The 22,735-nt window shown below is 40.1% G+C and overlaps 3 protein-coding genes across 3 annotated transcripts in view; 1 reads left to right on the plus strand and 2 right to left on the minus strand.

Annotated features, from left to right (window-relative positions):
* Nucleotides 1-7,758, minus strand: part of LOC307252995 (arf-GAP with coiled-coil, ANK repeat and PH domain-containing protein 3-like) — a 67,291-nt gene extending 59,533 nt beyond the window's left edge. The window contains exon 1 of the mRNA XM_080030821.1: nt 7,567-7,758. Coding sequence (XP_079886947.1) covers nt 7,567-7,613 — 47 coding nt within the window. The 5' untranslated portion in view covers nt 7,614-7,758. The remainder of the gene's footprint in view (nt 1-7,566) is intronic.
* An 8,495-nt stretch (nt 7,759-16,253) lies between these two features.
* Nucleotides 16,254-19,533, minus strand: LOC307253568 (PHD and RING finger domain-containing protein 1-like; the record flags this gene model as incomplete). The annotated part of the gene is made up of 7 exons (XM_080031678.1): nt 16,254-16,633; nt 16,885-16,975; nt 18,024-18,232; nt 18,389-18,480; nt 18,701-18,837; nt 18,956-19,039; nt 19,384-19,533. 7 exons carry the CDS (start codon nt 19,531-19,533, stop codon nt 16,596-16,598), a joined length of 801 nt encoding a protein of 266 aa, XP_079887804.1. The 3' UTR covers nt 16,254-16,595.
* Nucleotides 19,534-20,905: 1,372 nt separating this feature from the next.
* LOC307253690 (lysophosphatidic acid receptor 6) lies at nt 20,906-22,567 on the plus strand. The gene has a single exon (XM_080031823.1). The coding sequence runs from the start codon at nt 21,603-21,605 to the stop codon at nt 22,551-22,553; it is 951 nt and encodes a 316-aa protein (XP_079887949.1). The 5' UTR covers nt 20,906-21,602; the 3' UTR covers nt 22,554-22,567.
* The last annotated feature ends 168 nt before the right edge of the window (nt 22,568-22,735 follow it).

The following is a 22,735-nucleotide window of genomic DNA, read 5'->3' on the forward strand; positions in this document are numbered from 1 at the left end:
GCGCTTTGGGGCTGAGAAAATCGGCTAGAAAGCGCTATAAGTCAAGTCCATTTACCATTTACCATATACCCTTCTTATCTTATTTGACTGTGAAATAAGGAACAGCCTTCTGTATTCCACAAACTACATTATATACAAAGTATATACAGTGGCCTTCCAGCAGTTGCCCTACATGCTTTGAATGCCTGGCGAGCTCCTGTGATCCAACTGGCAAAAGCCCTTCATCTGGTCTCGTTTTGATAAGATGAAAGCCCTTTTTCAGCTAATGGTGCTGAGCCTTCTCTGCAGGAGGGCGACCACGCTGTGGTTAAGAAATCATATTGCTCCATGTGTCCTTAGACCTCTGTTTGCAGTCCAACGCATCGGGATGACACCAATAGGGCATCAAACCCTCCAGGTGTGACACCTCGACGTCCGGGGATTCGAGCAGGCGAATGTGGGCCAATCCCTGATTAAGACACAGGGGCCATCACGCTACGCACTGCTGCGTTAATCCACATCACTTTCATTACCTGGAGTTGTCAGCTCCATCGCTAAGAGCTCACTGACACATTCAACGAGATTGTGAAAACGCCCGCAGGCCGGCGCCACAGCTTTTCTCGGTCATTAAATCAAGTACACGTGTGAAAATTAAAATAGCAGAATAATGGGGGAGATGGTAGTAGAGCATGAGCTCAATTCCAAACAGGACATGGGATTTATGGGTCATTTTTATTTTTGGTTCAGATCTGAAATATGCAACAGAACACATGTCTATAAATGATTAAGATATCATCTGACGTTGGAGACCAGCTTGATATCAACGGCATGTTTCTGTGCACCCCCCACCCCACCCTTAACTGGCCACAGCCACCGTTTTAGCAGAAACACTCTTGGCTGAACAGAAGGGCCACTGACACAGATTCAATTTGGAAGGAGGTCAGTCTGAAATAGAGCAGAAGCAACAAGACCATGCCGTCCGTAGAAATCCCTTCCAGCTCCATGCAGATGGAGATGCAGATCTTCCGTAAAAAAAAACAAGAAACATCATCCAGCCTCCAGAATAAAAGGGGCTGTCACAATCATGAACCAGGATATCCCGGATTCTCGGAAAACCACACTTATGCAGTTTTGTGTTCATTTAACTTGAGCGGGAACAGACCCCATTGCCCAACTCAAAAGGTTCCTTTGTGGCAATTGTTTCCTATGTAAATATGAGGTCAGAAAAAGTAATCCCGCTACTGAATTCTTTCCCCATAAGGAAGGAAACAGATGGGTACATCAACATCCAGAGGCAAAATGAGTTTCCAGATCATTTGTTAATGCACCGCATGCAGAAAGTTTGGACAGAGTCGAACTGGAGGCGCGAGCATGTCGCTTTCAATTTCAAACAGCAGGTGGATGAAGATTGTAACCACTGAAACGAGAGTTACTGTATTCAGCTTTTTCATCTTCTGCTGCATTTCTTTTGTTTTCTTGTGTACAAGAATGTTTTGGGGGTTTTTAAATATTTGTTGGACAAAAGAACACATTTGAAGACGGCATTTTTGGTTGTAGGCAAAGTGAGGCATTACACCAGATGCTCTGCATTCCTTAATACCAGACTTTTCATGGAATTTGGCATACACCCCCAACCCCCTTCCTTTACCATGTCATCTGACTTTGTGTCACAAATCCATCTCACAGACACTGGATCTCCACAAGCAGTGAATGCCATAATTCATTGGCCTCGGATTCCCTGCCTGTCAGAGGCTACGCGCTCTGTGACTCAACGTCAAGCCCATCACCATGACGGCAGCCTTGCCTTGGCTCTCTCCGCCCCCAGCTGTTCACATGGGGTGGGGGAGAAGGATCATAGTGGATATGTGCCCCTGGGGCCATTCAGATGTAGAGAGAAAGAGTCTGTCTGAGGAAGCAAGAAGCTCTCTGGACAATAGTCATATTCTGCTGGGGGACTGTTGGGCACACGAACGGACCAGCAAAGACGCCCAAATAGTAAAAAGGGCGGTAATGAAATATCCTCTGAGGCATTCAGAGTGGATGAGGCAGCGTTATCAAAAAACTTCCAAAGGCTAAAAGTAGCTCCTAAATGTGCAAATTGGGAGGTCCAGAAACATGACTCCTAAAATCACTAAGACATGTTCACAGGCAGGAAAATGTGTGTTGTATGATACAACACACATTGTATCAGTCTTTTAAAAAGCATTTTTTTTTCACGACTCTTAAGGACTTGGACCCTTTACACAATTTGAGGAGCTGACTAACTCTGAGAAATTCTCCATCGAACCAAAAATCTATTCTTGCAGCTCTTCAGAACCTATTACAACAGCTTGTTTAGAATAAGCCATGTTAAATATGATCAAAGCAAAATCAATGGCCAACGCTGCAAATTTGGGTGAACTTTGATGTGCAAATGCAAGCTGTTCGCCAATAGCAGGCTGCTTGTGCCAACCCATGAGGGGACGGAGATCTATAAAGAGCTATAGTAGCTCTGATGTACTTTTATTTAACCTCTCATGGCAGAGGACAGACTGATACTTTGTCAAACAGCCCTTAGTGCATAAGAAAGACGTTTGCTCCATAGATTAAGTGTTTGAAACGTGCTTAAAGTCGTCTTTATCCAACCAATTTAGAATTGCACCCTTCAGCTAAAGATACTGGTGGCTGAGCGAGTGAAGCAGCTCAGTACAACGCCAGTGTGACCTTAAATTAACATGTCAGTGGGGAGAAAACAGCTCAAACGTTGCGTGTCGCCAATGTTGTGCCGGAGCAAACACAAACACTCGAGTTCCTGCGGCCGCGTAATCATCACAGACAGCTTTCTCAAGACAGATGTGGAGAGCATCACTGGTTGCAATCCTCACATCTGTCCAAGTCTGTGTATCCATAGAGACTAAACACAGAATTCAGTTTGTTTAAGAGATCCTAGGGCTCTGAGTGATTCATTTGTGTTGTTGTTAACAGCACATTCTCAAAAAGAGAGAGAGAACTTTTTTTTGTCCACGGTCCAAGCTTTTGTAAGGGAGGAACATGTATGCGACATGTGAGAGATTATTGCTCCGAACTCATTTCCTGCATGATTTTACACGTGTGGGAAGCGGAGTGTCACGCCAAAATCTCAATAGTGAAAGGCCTTGATTTTTTTTTTACGGCTGCTTCCTCCCAGTCATCCACCTCCATGGTTGTTGCATAACACTGCATCAGCGTTGCTTTTAGCTCCACAAAAGAACCGTTTGAATGCTCGCTGAAAATACTGTTACAGGCTTCAGTGACTGCAAGGACATGCGTTTACTTTGTCTCTTTCAGTGTCCTTTATTTTATTTTAAACACGCACGGCAGCACATAAAAGACTACGCATTCACAATAACTGAACATGGAGAGTATAGTAGATAGTTGTGGGTGCTTGATACTCAAACTCAAGTCAGGTTAGAAAACAATCTGTGCAATACACGGAAAGGAGGAGACATATTTTCATTCCACGTTCACAGCTCCGGTCAGATGAGAGATAACAGACGAATAATGAACAATGAGGCGTCTCGGAGCTCTAAATAAAAAGAGGTTGGTGACGAGCCTGTCTGGGATTCAGCCTTAGCTGCTTAGCATAAGAAACAAGGAGGGAGATGGTGAGAGCAAATACCCTTCACTCAGCACTTCCTGAGATGTGCCTTTCTCCAGCCCAGATGGCAGTCATTAAGGTGCTGCTGCCAAGTCTGGAAGTCTTTGATTTGGGAGATTTCATCCCCGGAAGCACGAGCACACACACACTAGACACACAAGTGCACTGTTGGAAAGTACATCTACTTGAACACATATTTATGTTACTTTATACTTTTCAGAAGCAAATGTGGTACTTTTGTTCTCGTAAGATAAAGATCCTCCTAAGATTCTACATAAAATACAATGCATTGCTATAGATTAAACCAGGCTGGTGATCACTGACTCTATAGCCTCTATAGTTGGGGCGACTTGTCACGTTTTGAATGATTTTGAATTGTCAGATGGTTTCATTTTAATAACTGTTTGACCCTCAAAAATTTTAAATAATATTTCACAAAAACAGAAGAATTCAAATTAAGAGTACAACTCTGTAACAATTGAACTTTGGTTTTACCTCTTTCCTCTCCTGTTAATCATTTCATGGCCCTCAGACTTATCTGTTGACCCTTTGGCGGGGCCCGACCCCTAGGTTGGGAACCACTGGACTTAACTGTTCATAAAGTAGATACAACTGGCTCCACCCAGACGAGTTTGCTGCTGTGTCCTGATGCATCAGTCTTAACAATACAATAATCAGTGTTTCCCCCAGGAAATGTCTTAGTCAAGGTGGTCACTGTCAAGCCGCACAGGAGGCGCGGCGCAAAGCGCCGCGGCGAAAATTTTGGGGGTATTTTGCTCAAAGATGCCAATGCGCCCTAAAGAAATGGTTCTGTTTATTTGAATGACACTGACCTTACAGTTGTGCAATTTTGTTTGCTATGTGCACATTTTGTGCAAACATGCAGACGGTACAAAATACAATTAAAGAAAAGTTCTACTGTTTTGGTGCAATACCATGCAGACACACTAAATACAAATAATGGACCATACACTCAACATGTGTATCAAAGTGCTTTTTAAAGTTCCTTTTTGGATGGGGGGCTGTTGTGAGATTATTGTGGACAATAGGCATACTGTGATGCGATTAATTCATATATGGTTATTATTAGCCTACTTGCTTGATTTCTTTTTAAATACAGAGGTTATTGGTTGTTTTGGAACATGTATTTCCAAATTTAAAACATAAAAATAAAGCAGCATTTAAAATTCAGAAAAATAAATCTTGTATGGCTACACAAGCATGCTGTTTGAAAAATAATTCAATTATTGAAATAATACAAAGTGTTTTCCCCTTAAAATGACTAAAGGCATTTCAAAGACAGTTACAGTGTGCACTTCTGTAAACTTACTGAAAGGTGCCTGGGCCATCACTCTCATGCATGTATCAGACTTTTCTCTGCGCTGTATGAGCCGATAAGTTGTGTTGCCACGGTGATGTGGAGTTTTAAACTAGTCTAGCTTTGCAGAGCACTTCTTTCTGTTCAGCTAAATATCCCCATAGAACCGCACTGCGTTTATTATCGCCACAGGTTAAATGTCGGTTTGCTGCTGCTCGTTTCCCGCGTACATGCCGTAGTCGCGCGCAGCGCGGGACGGTCGCGCGCGCAGAGCCCCCGACACAGAGCAGCTGATAGTCTGAGCAGAGAGAAACGCTTGGAGACATATGTGCACATTTATTTACCGCAAATCACGGCCTTTCGAGCATTTCTGACCATGAAAAATCACACATCGCGCTTGCTAGTACATTAATTGTGCAGCACTAAAAATAAAAAAATAAAGATTTAATTTTTTTTTTTTTTTTGGTCGGTCAGTAGTCAAGGCGGGGGGCCGGTTTTGCTAAGGCGGCCGCCTTAACTATAAAGCGCTGGGGGAAACACTGATAATGTTATATAATAAAAATATTCATATCAGTCCCAGACTCCCTCTGGAATTATTTTTTTGTCCAGCAATTTAACAAAGCAAAAAAGCTGCCAGGAAAAATGTTCAAGTCTTGAGTGATAATCATTCAAACTCTTATCATAGAACTGTTCAAGGTTGTAAAAGGAAAAAAAAACTATTGCTTCACTAAACCACTGCGGTAGAAAAATATAAGAAACAACTATAATGAAATCTATTTACAATGAAATAACGTTTGTTATTGTGCTTTTTTCACTGAAGGCCTGCAGCACACTATAGCCTAGCCTACACGTCATGAGAAATCACTGAAAATATCAATTATTCACAGTTTCTTTAAATAAAACCTTTCAGCTGGTTTCCCCAACACGTCTTTACATGACGTATAAATACAGTTATGTGACTAAATTAAATATGCTGCTCACTGTATTCAGGCTATTTGCTGGTTATAATTCTTTACAGGACTTTGACTGAAGAGAATGTTGACTTGCCCTTGTCATGGGGCACCTTTACATCAATTTACTGGCACTTTTACTATGAAACGGATCTTATTCCACTGCTCCACAACCCAACCTCTCCCTCTCTTCTAGCCTGAGAGGCTCTTGACTCCCTGTGTAGAAAATTCCTGCCTTATTTATGTAACCTTTGGTGCCCGGGCTGCGGTCAGGGGCTTTGACACAGGCTGTGTGGGGGGAAACCTTCAGTTTCCTCTGATCCAGTTTGAACTAGATGTTGATGCATGACACAATCTATTAGTCCGCCCACATCAAATGCATTATTGATTAGTTTTGATTTTTCTCAAACACAAAATCGATCAAAACCAAAAATGTGTTAGTTTCAACTTCTAAATTGTTTCTTTGTATTATGTGAAGTAAACTAATTATCTTTATACATTTAACAGACCTGACAATTAACCACATGCAACTCTAGTTTAGTGAATCATTTGGACAGGAGTAATTCATAAGGGGAAAATTAATATAGAGTTAGGAATCCTTCCATAAAGCAGTGTTACTAATCTCACTCCAACCATGACCTGCAGCTATTTCCTATGCATGATCTCCAGTCCAGAACACCACCAAATTAATGCTAAAAAGCAATGTCAATGTAAGGACCAAGACAGGCTATGACTTGGATCTATATAAGAATAATCAATACAGAGTTAAGAGGAATCCTTCTCATAAAGCATTACAGTAAATCATCTCCACCCCATGATCTGTATTTCCTCTGCATGATCTACTGAACACCACATTAAAACTGTCAAATGATTCTGAATGCTAAGAATCAAGATAAAATTAATGATAAATCTCAGACAATGTGAAGTCCAAGACATAGGCTATGACTTGGATCTATATAAGAATAATCAATACAGAGTTAAGAGGAATCCTTCTCATAAAGCATTACAGTAAATCATCTCCACCCCATGATCTGTATTTCCTCTGCATGATCTACTGAACACCACATTAAAACTGTCAAATGATTCTGAATGCTAAGAATCAAGATAAAATTAATGATAAATCTCAGACAATGTGAAGTCCAAGACATAGGCTATGACTTGGATCTATATAAGAATAATCAATACAGAGTTAAGAGGAATCCTTCTCATAAAGCATTACAGTAAATCATCTCCACCCCATGATCTGTATTTCCTCTGCATGATCTACTGAACACCACATTAAAACTGTCAAATGATTCTGAATGCTAAGAATCAAGATAAAATTAATGATAAATCTCAGACAATGTGAAGTCCAAGACATAGGCTATGACTTGAATCCCATGTGATGCCTCGATTGCACAGCTCATCATCATCATCATCATCATCATGCTATAAGACATGTGCATAGCCTAGGCTACTCACAAATCTGACTGTAATTCATTGTAATCCAGACACCATTTACCGGATCAAGGCATTAATAATCCCTTTGATAATTAAATACAACGTGTCTCAATTAAGTCCAACGTGACAGAGAAGACACACGTGTGCATTCAAATCATGGGAGAGATACAAATAATACAACAGAGAATACCACAAAATCCCATCAGGAATTGTGAGGCGATCAACAGTTCCACGAGCACATTGACTGAGTTGCATGTTCTTACCTAAACCGGGGTGAATCCTTGATGCAATCCTCAAAGTCCACCGTCATCTTGGGCTGGAGTAGAAGTTCTTCTTTAACGGGTTTTAAAATATGGGTTTCATGTCCCGAGGTAGAGGAAAGCAGATTGGTAAAGTATCCCGTTACGGTGTTTTTTCCCCTCTGTGTGTCCGTGTGCTGCTGCTCCTGTAGCGGATCTCTCGCTCACTCTGTCCCGCTCTGGAGCTCCGAAGCTGCAGCAGTCAGTGGTGGAGCCTGTGATGCCTTCACGTGCTGCTGCTAAACTCGGATTTCCAAAGTGCCTGCAACCTGAAACATATCCTGCTTCTTTTCTAGTGCTTACTTAAAACGATTATTTCTATGCTATTTTATAGCACACTTATTTGAAAGCTTTAGTTATAATCTAACTACAAATCAAGATGTTTGCACACAAAATGTATTTATTTTTATTTCATTACATACATAGTCATAATAATCGTATATTATTATTATTATTATTATTATTATTATTATTATTATTATTATTATTATTACATATGTAGAATAACAAAAGTATTTACAGTAAAAGGTGATTATTGTCCTTGTGAGTAAGTGGGTACAATAGGCACCCTCTCAGAGTTTTATATTTGTAGTACACTGATGCATTGCTATAAGCACCACAGAATCGTGCTTGAGTGAATGTTCTCTCTGTTACTTTCCCCCACTTTATCACAACACATTCCATCACTTAAAAGTTGCACAGTGTTGTTTTACACACACCAATCTGGGTAATTCTAACATTTCCGATAGCCTTTGAATGCAACATCTGCTCAGACATCTGCATGAGAATGAGTGGACCGCTGACGTCACGTTCCATCTCATTTGAATGAATACAACATAATTCTCCTCATGGCCCATGTGAAAAGCTTTTTATCCCGAGAGTCAGTCATTTTTTATTGTCTTCTCTACGAACTTCAAACATAAAACATTTAAGTTTCAGCCACACTTACAAATAAGACAAATAACTACCTTAGGGTTGATGTTGGCTGATTATTACAATCACTTTAATTCTGCTAATCTTTGCATTTTCAATAGTATAGGCCTAATAGAAGACTGAAATGTGATAGAGGCATTTTTGATAGCCAACTCTTTGGTGTGTTCACTCGAGCAGTGACTAAGCGTACACCCACGATGGCTTCAGGGATGCTGCCTACAGTCAGATTCTTGCATCTTTTTCACACCACTGATACATCATTGGTATGTTTACCATGTCAGAACAGCATGTTTTACTGCTGTAGGCCTACAAGTTGTGAAATCCATTTAATGCAAAAGCTTGACTCTAATTGCTTAAAACTAATTGCTTGATTCCAAAAACACTTCCAAGAAACCATTACATGTTGAACACAACCCGGAGTTTCCAAATTTACTGTAGGCCTATATCTAGCCTACTTTCCAATGCAGCTGTTAAATGAGTGTATCTTAACTGCATCCATTTCCCCAGCAAAGGCTATTATTAATTCACAGGAAATGGGAAAGCGCGGAGAAAGGGCGCCTGCTTGGGATTTCATAGAGCGCCATTGTTCCTTTGCGATCCCGGCTTTAAAAAAAAAAAAAAAGACTTCGGCTCAGGCCATGAATGGAGATGATCTCATCCCCTCCCAGCAGAGGTGTCTCCAGTAAATAGCAACCAACAACAAACGCTGACATAACTGAATCTCAGAGCATCCATACCGACTTTTATCAGCTGTTGCTCAATTATCTGCTATTTCTAAGCCATGCTAGTGGGGATGGCAATGTTGTTTGGTCCACCACTTTGGTCCACACCCAAATATATCAACATCTATTGGACGGATTGCCATGAAATATTGTACAGACTTTCATGGCTCCCAAGTATTGTTTTCAACCAACTTTTGTGATCCACTTTCAATTCCAGTTCTGAGTGAAATGTCTCAACAACTTTTTGATCGATTGTCAAACATTCTGATTAAGGCGTTTATGGTCCCTTCAGAATGAAATGCAGTGACTCTGTGGGTCCCCTTACTTTTCATCTAAAGGAATCACAAGCTAAAACATTTATTTGAAATAGTTTGGTTCGTAAAAAACAGGGTAAACATTATATCTGCTGACACTCATCAGCATTGTATGTGAGCATGCTGACGTTACCACTTAGCTCAAAAACTCTGTAGTGTATACAACCTCATAGAGCCGCTAGCATGCCTGCAGATTCTTTGCTTGTTTTTGCTCTAATGGATGTTAAAAATCAATTCCACCATGTAGATTATAAAAACCAGGACTATCATACCCCTTAAAAAGCCTATGCCTGGGGTGTTAAAAGCAGGTTCTCTGTTTCATCTTCTTGCCTTAATGTCCCTCACCGCTCTGGGCCTAAAAACAGCAGTGCCACGCTCTTTTGACTCCCTCCAAACCACCCCCCCCCCCCCGTCTCTCCCTCTTTGCTCATCCCCGGTTCCTTTTACTAATCTGAGATCAAAGCACCTTCTGCCTCTTTTCCTGAAGCTGTTGAGTCAGCAGTTGGCTGATCTGAAAGTGCATACGGCTGGAGAAACTTCAGAGTAAAACTTGGTAGCATGCACATAATCTACACCATACTGGATTTATTATTGTATTATTAATAGCGGCAGCACATCTTAACATCTAGCTGAAAACACCATTGTGAACTACATGGATGTTCAGATGGAAAACAGCCCTGCCTTCAAACAATATTGATTGTGTAACTTTCAGACAGAGTCATTCAGGATCCTATTCCCCTTTGTTTCCAGTCTTAATGCTAAGCTAAGCTAACATGCTGTTGGCTTTTGCTTTATATTTAACAGATAGACATATGAGAATGGTTCTACTATACTATCTAAAGCAAAAAAAAATTAAAAAATGCAATACAAAAAAGTCAAACTATTCCTTTAAGCGGATAGTAAAATAGTGAGGATGTTGGGACAGGTTGTGATGGTGAATTATATTTTACAGCATTATGATTCACTATGGAGAACGCCTACTGTAGCTATCATATCAGTAATAGACTATTCATGCTTTTCTTTGCTGTGTGGCATCTCACAGAAGCACATAGGAGGCTTTTCTGCCTTTGTGTATAAGAGGGAAAAAATTTGTGGAAGACTGAGCTGTCGACTTCCATTTTTGCTCTCATCAGAGGCCCTCTCATGGCAGACACAAGCACGACTGCAGTGAGGGAGAGATGTGTGGGTCTCTGGGAGGGTGACCTACTTTAGCTCCCCTCTCTTTGGTCTGCTGGAGAGAGCTGCGAGTGAGTTGGGCTGCCGAGCGCACACACACACATATACACACACAGCTTGTAATGTGACTGCAGGTGCAAGGCCTCGCAAGACGCTACACATGAGGCATGTACAGATGCTGCATGAACATTCTTTGAATATATCTTCTCAGCACTATACCTCCAAAATAATGCGTTCCCAAGTCTATTTTAAATCAATTTTAAACTTGCCGTAGGACTGTGCTCACACTAATGATGATGATGATATGTGTGTGTGTGTGTGTGTGTGTGTGTGGTAGATGGAAGATGGTAGAAACATGCTGGAATTATGATCGCATTGTGGTATTTAGTCAATATTGTAACAGATCTCTGCAGACTTCTCTACTTGACATTCAAGAAAGAGATGAAAGTTGTAAAGGAATAGTTCTCGATTTAGATGAGTAAATTGATACTCATCTTATATAAATATAGCCTAATCAGCATCTAGCCACTTTAGCTTTACACAAAGGCTGGAAACAGGGTCAAACAACAAGTTTGACCCTGTTAAGTTAATCAAATCTACATAACAAGCCATTTTACGACGGGGTTAAGTGCTGAACTATTTATTGGTCAGGACTAATTTCCAGGGAGTTACTTTAGTCCTGATAAATAGGCTTTAAAGAAGTGTTTCTGAGGGTCAATAGATTATAAACTGTAATGAAGTAGAAAATCGATTTCTGCTACACTGAATGTTTATTTATTAATCTTTGACTGCTCAATATTAAAACTGGGTGAACTGGTCATAACCAGTAGACAACCAGTGACAGGGCTCACTAGTGTTCTACTGAGCTAAATGATTCTGCATGGCGAGGTAATTATACTTATTTAAATAAATTATACTCTTGTTCTGCATACTGGGTCACATCCAAAAGCCCTTAACACATGACCTTTCTAAGTTTGAAACCCCAATCACCAGAAGCTGTCTGCAGTCATGCTAACACCACTGTTGACTTATTTAGAAGCCCTGGTAATGTACATTAGCACCGTGAAGCTAATGTCTCAGCCAAAGTGCCTCTGTAGTTCCAAGCTTGTCTCCCGGGGGGTGATAAGGCTTCCAACATACTGTTGGATCCACTGAAGCACAGCTGCAGCATGCTTTTAATTTAGCTCAAGGTCTTCTGATGAATAAATAAATAGTGTCACTGAAATGTAGAACCCACGAAACCCCCAGCACAAACGGAATGGACAGGTAGTGGATCATGAGAGGATATTCACTGATTTTGAGAAAGTGATTTATACAACAAGCATTCTCCAGAATGGCTGACTCCATCTTTAAACAAAATAACCACTTCTTCATGGGAATTTTAGAAATAGTTCCAAATGTTCAGATATCCTTTAATTCTCTTTCTTTCTGAGGTATGCGGGAAAGACACCACTCTCAGATTTGTACTTTTATCATAACTAAAGGCAGAAGCGGGTTGGCTTATTTTGGCATAAAGACTGGAACCAGGAGGAAACTATTAGCCTGGCAAGAATAGGGCCACCCACGCTAGTAAAAAAAAGAAAGAAAAGCTGTGAAATATATGAAAGAATTTGACAAAATGTAAAGTTTTGGGATTTTAGAAAAAAAACAGACAAGGTGTTTCCCATGCTCTGAGCTAGGTCGGTAGAAGCAAATCGTGTCCTGGCTGTTTCATATTCAGTGGTGGTGATCTGCTTGTTTAATTCCTGGCGAAAATAAGCAAATTTTCTAATAAGTCAAACTATTAATTTAATGTTATAGTGCTTAACTTCTGTTGCCCCCATGAGTAATTCTGAGTAATTACAACAACACTGTCGGGGCATCTACACAAGGCAAGCCTTTGGTGATCGCGCAAGATTTTACCTTCTGCTGTACATCCAGCTTTTTTCTTAGCAGTAGAATCAACAGTTGAAACATTTCTGAGGCGCTTCTTGGGATTTTTCTGACCACCTGGAGCAATGTCGTGGGGGGGACTTTAGTTTGTAAAAGCTGCCATACTAACAAAAAGACAGAGTTTTGTTGAGCTGTTAGGCTTAATCATTTGTGTCAACTCTTTTGGTGATGGCTTGAATGTAACCAACATTCAGGAAAAAGGTACGCACTGTAGCTTTTAAGTCCAATCTGGTTTTAAATAGTTCTTAAAAGTTCAGTATTTATAAATGCCGCATCTCTTTGAGCCACTCATTAGCACTTTATTATTGTCACTTAGCTTGTCAACCTTGAGGAACATATTGTTTTAATAATCAGACTCTCTTTCATTAGAAGTTTTGACCTTGGCTCCATTGTGTGTTAATCATGTTAGGGTAAGCTTAATTGCTTAAGGACTCGCAGGCCTTTTAGCCTACAAAGCCCTTTAGTGCTGGCCCAACTCCTTATCCACTGGAAGACTCTTCAAACGGTTTTGCCGTGCTGTTGTTCCCGTCAGTGATTCCTATGAGGGAAAACGGTGACAGGATCCCATAGAGTGGAAAGGGAAGGGTGAGCACCGGGTCAAAGCTAAAACAGCTGGAACAGTAACAAAGGAAAGTACTTTTCAGGAAGCCTGTTTCGATGAGTCGGCTCGACTTGTATCAAATATTCAAGAGGGCCCAAGAGTGATCCAAATCCTCCACTGCCATGCTTTGTGTTATGGGATGTTAGGAGTTCAGTGAAGGGTGAAACACAAAATGGGTCTTGTAAGGTCGCGGTGTTGACTGCTGAAAGGGACATTGACATGATAACAGTCATCTAGGTCTCGACAAAATCAATTATTTAATGGACGTTTGGGCTTATTTTCTATTTTTTTTAACCTAAGGCTTACATGCTTTGAGTTGGGCAAAGAGATCTGTACAACTGCCACATCTGTTCATAAAATATGAAGCTGGAGCCAGAGACTATGAGCTTTTGCTATGCACAAATACCTTATTATGGAGAAACAATATGGAGAAACAGGCTGTTCAAAAGGTAACAAAAATCTGCCAACAAGCGCCTGAATTATCCACATCCAACAAATTGAGAAATGAAAGAAATATAACCCTTACCCTTTTGGAACAATTGTACAAAAGGAAAAAATGAAGGGATCACCAGTTTCCTTAGGATTCACCCTATGGGGATAGCAAATGCCAATGTGCTAAATTTCATGACAATCCACCTGATAGTTGGTGAGATATTTCAGTTTTGTCACCGTCCCCAGAGACACTTATGACAAAGCTAGAAATAAAATAAAATAAATGTCATACATTGAAATTAATAAATAAATATATATCTTTTTAAAGTAGCCACAGGCAATGTATCTTTATCATTGGATATAACATTTTAAAACTAGTGGCCACAGCTGTTTATACAGAATATTCATTTAGAAAAAAACTCTAAAAATGTTTTAGAATTGCTAATAAAAGAAAGTAGAAAGTAGGCGTTATTAATAATGCAACTTTCATCTCTCCTGTGATCCCGAGGTTGTTGCCTGAATAATGTTAAACCACCAAACAAGTGAAACTGGGAGTGCTTTCTTGTGTACACTCGGTGTTGGACACCTGACAGTGTGTCAGTTATTTTTTAACATTTTGACTAATTTTCCTCCGCAAACATGTCTGGCCAACGACGGTTCACATTTGTTTTTCTTCTGTGCGCACGTTGTTTGGAGATGGAAAGTAGGGCAAGATGGGCTGCAGGCTTGTGAAGTGCCCGTCCACTGTAACACAACACACACACACACACACACACACACACACACACACACACACACACACACACACACACACACACACACACACAGTACTATACTATACAAAACTATACTGTATATTTACATATTTATGAAGTATAATAACCGTAATGTTATGTCGGGGATCACACTAAGGAAGACATATATGGTCATGTGCGAGTGACTCGTGATGCTTTTAGACATCAAAGGATTGATTCGATATCAAATGACTTTGATTGTGTCTTGTCTGAGGCAGCGTCCTCTCGGGTATACGTATGGCTGGATGAGATCGTGAGAACATTACGGATGCTGGTGTTGCTAGGCGATGGGGCTCAGTGCTGCTGTGAGGGGCGGGATGGGGATGAGGGGGATCCTGCAGACGAGATGCTCCATATTAAAATACAAGTCTTTGATGCTCAGATTCCCCAGGTGACTTGAATACATCATTTAGGCCGACGTCGTGATCCTACTACAACATGCAACCCACACCAAAGTAACTTTGAAGACTGATTTTATCCGGTACTTTAGATGAAGACAAAACATACATAATCATTCACTTTTAGTTCACATATTTAGCCAGTCTAGCCAGCTGTAGGGATGGCAAATGTTCATCTACACTCTAAAAACAGATACTGCATATTACTTAATTTAATTGATGTAACATTATTACACTCAAAAATATGGAGTAGATTTCAAAGCTTAGAAATCAAGTAAAACAAACCATGAATAATGAGTAGATTTACTTAATATTTTCTATTCATAGTTTATTCTCAAAAATATCAATGAAACATATTGTAATTATTCTAAAATATTTACACAATGTAATCTGTCAGTCAAGTAATACATTTTGTTGATTAAATAAACTTACTTTATTTATTACATTTCACACAAATATTTCTGTTTAATTTTTACTCATGAATTTTGATTAAGTTAACCCAAATGCTCACCAAAATGATGTTTACTCATCTTTTTCAAGCAAAAAATACTTTTATATTACTGTTACATTTACTAAGCCCTTGAAATATTTTTTAGAGTGTAGATTTACATGCATTTCTGTGATGTTTTGCACAGATATTCAGTCCCAGCCCAAAGGATTTGGACACAACTTTGTACAGCTTTTCATTGATCCTAAACCTTGAATTCCAAATGATTTCGGTTGAACCTCTGACTTGTCTTCTAGTGTGAAAATATTTGACTACTGTCCGATGCACTGCCATTAAAAAACATAGTGAAGTTCAACTCAGGATGGATTGCAACAATTTATTCCCACATCTGTTCTGGTATCAACATCATCATGACATTTCTGCAAAAACTAATGACATTCCTATCAGGCTCTGTGTATTAAGATGGTCAACAAACCTGCTAAATATCAGTATTTGTATCGTTAGAAAGTTCAGCCTTACGGAAACCGCTAGCATGGCCATAGAATAGTTTTGTTTCACATTTAAGTTAAATAAACCAAGTGAAGGAGGTACAGCAGGTCACCCATTCATCCAAGTCATTGAGGGGTGAGCCACAATTGTTGCACTGCATTACATTTATTTACATGAACACAAAAACACTGCAGTTCAGTTTTGGGTCAATCCCACATAATAAACCATCCTGGTGCAGCGACTTCTCTCTAAAGCACCAAATGTGTGTTAATCCCAAACTGAATCCCAATTTAATCTAACATAAATGCCACAAAATGTAAGTGCATAGCCCCAAAAAAATGACTTTACATTTTGGCCATTAAAATATGTATGTCTTCAAAAGGCACCGGTGGACCAGTGGCTGACTGATTCAAATAGGTTTGGTAAATTATAGAATAAGTAAAAACTAAAATACTAAACAATTGCTTTTAGAAAGGATAGCAGTTCAGTTCCTTTACATGATAAATGGATGATAAATCACCAGACTACCAACACAATGCTGCCGCCATGTGGTCGTTTCTGAAGGAGCACCATATCCTCCAGTGTTTCACTCATTACATTACATGTCATTTAGCTTAAGACAGGCAGTTAACATTAACGGTCTTGCCTAAGGACCCTAACTGGACTTGCCTCGCCCTGACCGGGAGTCAAACCCTTGTTTCCTGTATCAAAGTCATGATAAATCAACTACCCAGCTCTTCTTGGTGTCAGGAGCTCAATTTGAACACTTCCCTTTTCTTCTTGTCTTTTTTTCTGATGAACAAAGACACAAAAACTGATATTAGACACCAAAGAATGTATAATATCTTTTTTTTTCTTTTTTAAGATATTTTTTGGCATTTTTTGACATGCAGAGAACGACTGCGGGCGGGAATCGAACCCGGGTCTGCTGCTGGGTCCGTCCCGGGGGAGGGGACGACGACGCCCTACCAACTGAGCTAAGGGCGCCCCCTGTATAATGACTTTTGAAGCTTTGGAAGATGAACTGATAGTCAATAACTTACTGACTGAAGAGCTGCTGGTAGCACTGCATGTTGCATCTTGGTCTGCAGCGACTGCAGGCTTTGATGCCCGTAACAGGTATTTCGGTACATGCTGAAAAACAAGCACAAATAATTATAATTCAAAGACTGTAACACCAATGTTATGTACGGTTGTCTGTTACAGATCAGAAGTGTGACTTTAAGCACTTTTTAATGCATAAGTGCATGTACTGCATGTCATTTATGTTCTATGTGTGAAGGTGCATTGTGGCAAGTGTGCTTTTGTGATGCAGTGGCTTGTATATCTTATCTTATCCTATCCATGACTATGAATCACTATGAGCCCCCTAAAGCTGGTTCTCAACCCGCCTACAAATTGCACTTTGATGATGGAAGACGCAGATGCAAGCCTCTAAAAGGCATTAAGAACAGGAAACCAAGACTATATGCTTTCTCGACTGTTTCGAAATGAGAAAGCACAGTAAACCGCTGTCTCTAAAAGGTGAGGCAGTAACCCACACAGGGGTCTAACCTTTAGGGGCCTAGACGCTTTCAGACTGTAACCACAGCCACCAGCGGCTGCCCCGGGCCGGTACGTGTGCAGGAGAAGCAGCGTATGTGGTGAAATACCACAGCGAGACCCGTACTGTTATAGTCATGTCTGGCACACAATCTCTGTTATGGATGAAACCACATTATCTGATAAAAGATTGAAGAATTTCCATTTGCCCTCTTTACTTGGCAAACGTAAGGTTACCTTAAGTGAATAACCTACATGGGGAAAGGTGACAGCATACATTCAATCATGTTTTGTATTTGACATCTCATTTTTGAGAAGATACGATGTGTTCACAATACATCCCATATAATGCAATCCCCGAAGGATTATGAATTGAATTCATTCAATTTGATTGATCTCAAATGTTTTTATAATTTAAGTCAGCAATTTAAATGAAGAAACTTAAATCATCTTTAAAGGCATATGTTCTCCTGAAAATATAAATACTCAGTTATCCTTGAAAAGCCCAGATTTTTTTTTAACGTCTGTTTTTTTTTTGCAGGTTTCTCAAAAATCTTCAAAGACTCATTCAACCATCCCAATTAAAAAGCCATCTGATAAATAAATCATTTTCTACGTGATGTTAAAAGTTCAAGCTGACCCAAGAGGTTTGGGGTGGAGGGTCCGGCTCAGCCCCTCCTCTGCTTTGGATCCTCTGGCTGTGTCGTCGTTGGGTAGTTGTGGTGTTGCCGGGGCGATTAACGGTGGAGGGACGAAGGCGACTGGATGTAGACGCAGCTTCATCTACTTCAGCCAGAAGGTCTGTCAGCTCTCCATCACTGATATCCTCCTCCACCGCAGAGACAGAGTCTGTACAGGCAGGGACAGGTTGACAAAAAACATTTGAATACATCTTTACTTTCCAAAAAGTGTTATTGTTTTTAATGGTTACTTCCTATTCTCACACTGCTACAATCACATATTTGTTGTGTGTGTCTATTTATGTGACAGACTTCACAGCTTTACCTGTGTGCTGAGGAATGGCCGCGCACTCCGGACAAATCCAGTCACCTTCAGGGCCCGTGTTTAAAGGTGGAGTCAAACAGTCCATGTGATACCTGGAGCAACAAGTACAACCACCGTTCTTATATTAACCTTTATTTACAGCATGTTGTGGATGTCTCAGTGATCATTAGTGGAAAACTACTCTTTATGGGCTAAAAAAAATAATTACTGAGATGTATTGAACACAACGTAAGAGCATCTGAAACCTGACAAAATGTGCCCAAACAATACCACTAGATTGTAGCTTGAAAGTGCACCTGTATTGTTTCATACCCTGAGTCACACTGTATGCAGACCAGCAGTCTGTGCCTGCGGTCGCTGCGTCCACATCTCTCACATATAACAGCGTATCTCCTCTCCTCTTCATCATCATCATCATCAGCGGCTTTTTTCGGTGTGTTGACTTTGATCTGCAGCAGCACAAACAGTTCAGCACCCAAACACTTTAAACAGGATATATATACATTTATATTTTACAAAATATGTAACAGAAGAGGGTTGCTTCAGCACACTGTAAACTACAATCACCTTCTTTAGAATGTCCCCTCCAGGACACAGTCTCTGGTGGATGAAAGCAAAAGTGATCCGATCCACGGGGCAAGTGTTGGCTGTCTGAGAATCAAGGAAAGGCAACACAATGTTTCAAAGAAATCCCCTTGATGGTCCTAAAGCTTATCTTAGATAATATAAAGTAGCATTACACTATATTAGGAGTTGGGAGACACTTTAATGTACCACATTACAGAGAGGCTCAAGCATCTCAATCGGGCTGTCATGATCATTTTCATTTATTATGATGATTAGTTTCTGAAATAATCAATTTTTTTGTACCCTGTAAATGTCAGAACATTTTAATAATTCCCCAGAAAAAAACAAGCAGTAGTATAATAATGAAAATATAATTTTGATACGTGTCTGGTGTAGTCACAGAGGGACAGGTATAAGTGTATATTTACCTGGGACCACTGGAGAATACATTCAAGGCAGAAGACATGTTTACAGCTCTGCAGAGAGCCCACTGTTTGCTCTTCAAAGGGGCTCAGACATATATAACATGTATCTACTACACGGGCCTCTGCACCTGCTGATACGGTGGACCTATGCATACTATTACTGAGTGATTATAACAGATTATTTAAACTGTTTTTAGTGACAATGAAAGTTCAAATGACGAACATGAGCCATATGTTACCGCCGTGAAGTCCTTTCTGAAGTCAATAAGGTGTTAACTATTTGTGGCTGTTAGCTACCTTTTGTTAAAGCATATTCACCATAAACTAATTGTAAATGTCTTGACAAGAGAAGCGTTTAGACCATGGACATATAAAGACAGGTTTAGACAGCTAACTATCTATTTTTTAATTTCCCTCCATGTTCCGCGCGTCACAACAAAAACTTCCGGACACTTTCAGAATAATATTCTTTCAGAATAAGAGCGTCAAATCTACACTTCTAACTTCAATTGCTCTCTCTCTCTCAATATACCTGTATAATACAAGTAATAATAATAATAATAATAATAATAATAATAATAATAATAATAATAATAATAATAATAATAATAATAATAATAATAATAATAATAATAATAATAATAATAATAATAATAATAATAATAGTAAGAAGAAGAATACCAATAATAATAATAATAATAATAATAATAATAATAATAATCAAATTAACATGAGACCAAATAAAAGTGTAAATATGTTCATGACCTAAATGTTACATATTCTGCTATTTAAAAAAAAAATGGGAACCATAGACTGTAGGTAGGAACCAAACCATGCCAACATGTTGTGAGTTATAACTAAATCATCAAAACTTTGCTCCAAGGCTGAATTTGTGTGAAAGTACATTATAAAAATAAACTGCTAAAGCGGAATTCCCAAGCAGGAGTCACTAGTCGGCAACCATTAGTGGCTACATGATTTCAAAACGTGGCTTTTTGTTATGAAAAACCTCATTCATCTGAATATAAAATAAATTGTGAAGCATATTTAACCTCTAACTACCATCACTCAAACCATAAAATAATATTACATGCATTCATCTTGAAGTTTATGTAAAGCCTATATCTGAAATTGTAGGGGGAATCCATGTCAACATTATATATTGGTTCACCTCTGTGTGTGTGTGTGTGTGTGTGTGTGTGTGTGTGTGTGTGTGGGTGCGGTGAGAATGGGGAAGTTATGTCTTGTTTTGTCTCATTTATAGTGCCTGTGTTCTATTTCAAAATGAATATTCCAAGTTATAAAAATGAATGAATACACTTGTCATAAATCTTATTATACATCAGTGTGTGGGTGATAAAAGTAAGACTAAGTGCAAAGCCTTTACTTCTGCAACAGTTTCCTGCCCCCTACTCTACACCTCTACACCTACAGTATTGAGACAGGAAATTCATAGGCCATGCAAAGAGCAGCATTGGTTTATATATACTCACTGTCTGAGGGGAGTCGCATTGAGAGGAGCTGCAGCTGAGGCTTTGATCTCAAAAGCTTTCAACATGCAGTGCAACTTTCCGCATTTGGAGATCAGGCAAAGGAGCCCCCGAGAAACTTGGTATGTGTTGCTTTTAAAAAAAAATACATAGTTTAGTTTCAGTTAGTTTGTTTTTAAGATTTTAATTTTACAAACAAAAAAAATGATACTCTAATGCAGGAGCTAATACAATCACCTTACAGTGTTATTGTTCATATTTACAGCATTCTTTTTGTTCGATTTTACAAATCCTTTTTCCTGATAATGTGGTAAAGGGGTGAAATATTTAATGTCTTAAAAATGTTGTAAGTGATTGATAGCTTTTAGTAGTGATCAGTGTTTTCTGCCTTTTCTGTTTCACTTCAATATCTAATGTTCTGATAAATGTAAAGTAGTAAGAAGTAAGGTGTAAGTTAAGTTGTTTCTGAACCTGAACAGTACAGCATCATGTAGTCATCCTCTGGAACAAAACCCACGTGTTAACAAAATAAAAACACGTTTTCAGTCGAGTAGAAGATTAGTTTCCAACGTAGTGTGGAAAGTGAAAGTGGAAAAATCTCTGAATGGAAATCTGTTTGTGTTTTTGCAGCCACTGAAGACAGCCTGCAATTCAATGCAACAGCAGCGTTTATGAGAATCAACCTACGCCGCCTTGACTTTCATTCAACTCCAAAACACTCCCAACTGCACCATGAACAACTTGACCAACTGCAGGGACCCCTCGGCCGAGTACCAATACTCCCTCTTCCCTGCCGTCTACATCATTGCTTTAATCGTGGGTCTACCAGGAAATCTCGCTGCCCTTTTCGTCTTCTCCGTCAAAACCACTCCCCGCACGGCCTTCAGTGTGTACATCAGTAACCTTGCTATGGCCGACATCCTCATCCTTTGCACCCTACCCTTTAAAATCCACTACCACCTCCATCGGAACCACTGGGTGTTTGGGGATGTCGCCTGCCGTGTCACTGGGATTCTGTTCTTCGCCAACATCTACATGAGCATTTGCTTCATGACTTGTATCTGCGTGGATCGCTACATGGCAACCGTTCACCCGCACACATATCTGAGACTGAAGAGCCCTGTGTGTTCTGTGATTGTGTGTGTGGTGCTCTGGTGTATCGTCGGAGTAGCCGGGATGGTCTTCATCTTAATGGGGCCTTTGAAAACCAATGAATCCTTGAGCCACAGTTGCTTTGAGAACTTCGCCAAGGAGGAGTGGACCAAGCGTTTGAGGGTGTACAGCATTTTGGGCCTGATCTTCTGCTCTCTACTGCCTTCCATAATCATCATAGTGTGTTACCCGCTGGCTGCAAGGCGCATTTCAATGATAAAGACAAAATCAGCCCAAAAAGCCGTGAGGGTCATTTACACGATCCTAGCCATAACTTTGCTGTGCTTCCTGCCTAACCATGTGGTGTACCTGCTGCACCTTCTCCAGCGCATGGAGGTCATACAGAGTTGTTCCACCGCCATCTACAACGCCAGGCGGGTCACTATGGCCATGGTCATCCTAAACACATGCCTGGACCCCTTGCTTTACTACATGACCACCAGTCACTGCCAATGGAAAAGCTTGAAGATGACGTGGCTGTGGGGGACACTTAGCAGGACCAGGGGCGTTTATACCATACCGGTATGCTGAGGGATAGGTGTGGATTTCGGGGGGGAATGATTTCGGGGATATGCCCTCCTCAATATTTAGAAGAGGTAGATTTGATCCTCTCAAGAGCTCCGGCTTAAATGTCCCCACCCCCCATGTTGAAACCGAACCACGACCCATGCGTAAGAGCACATGCCTACTGTAAATAAAGCTCTGTGAATGCT

The sequence above is a fragment of the Ammodytes marinus genome (assembly GCF_949987685.1).
Source record: "Ammodytes marinus genome assembly, chromosome: 7".
NCBI lineage: Eukaryota > Metazoa > Chordata > Actinopteri > Uranoscopiformes > Ammodytidae > Ammodytes > Ammodytes marinus.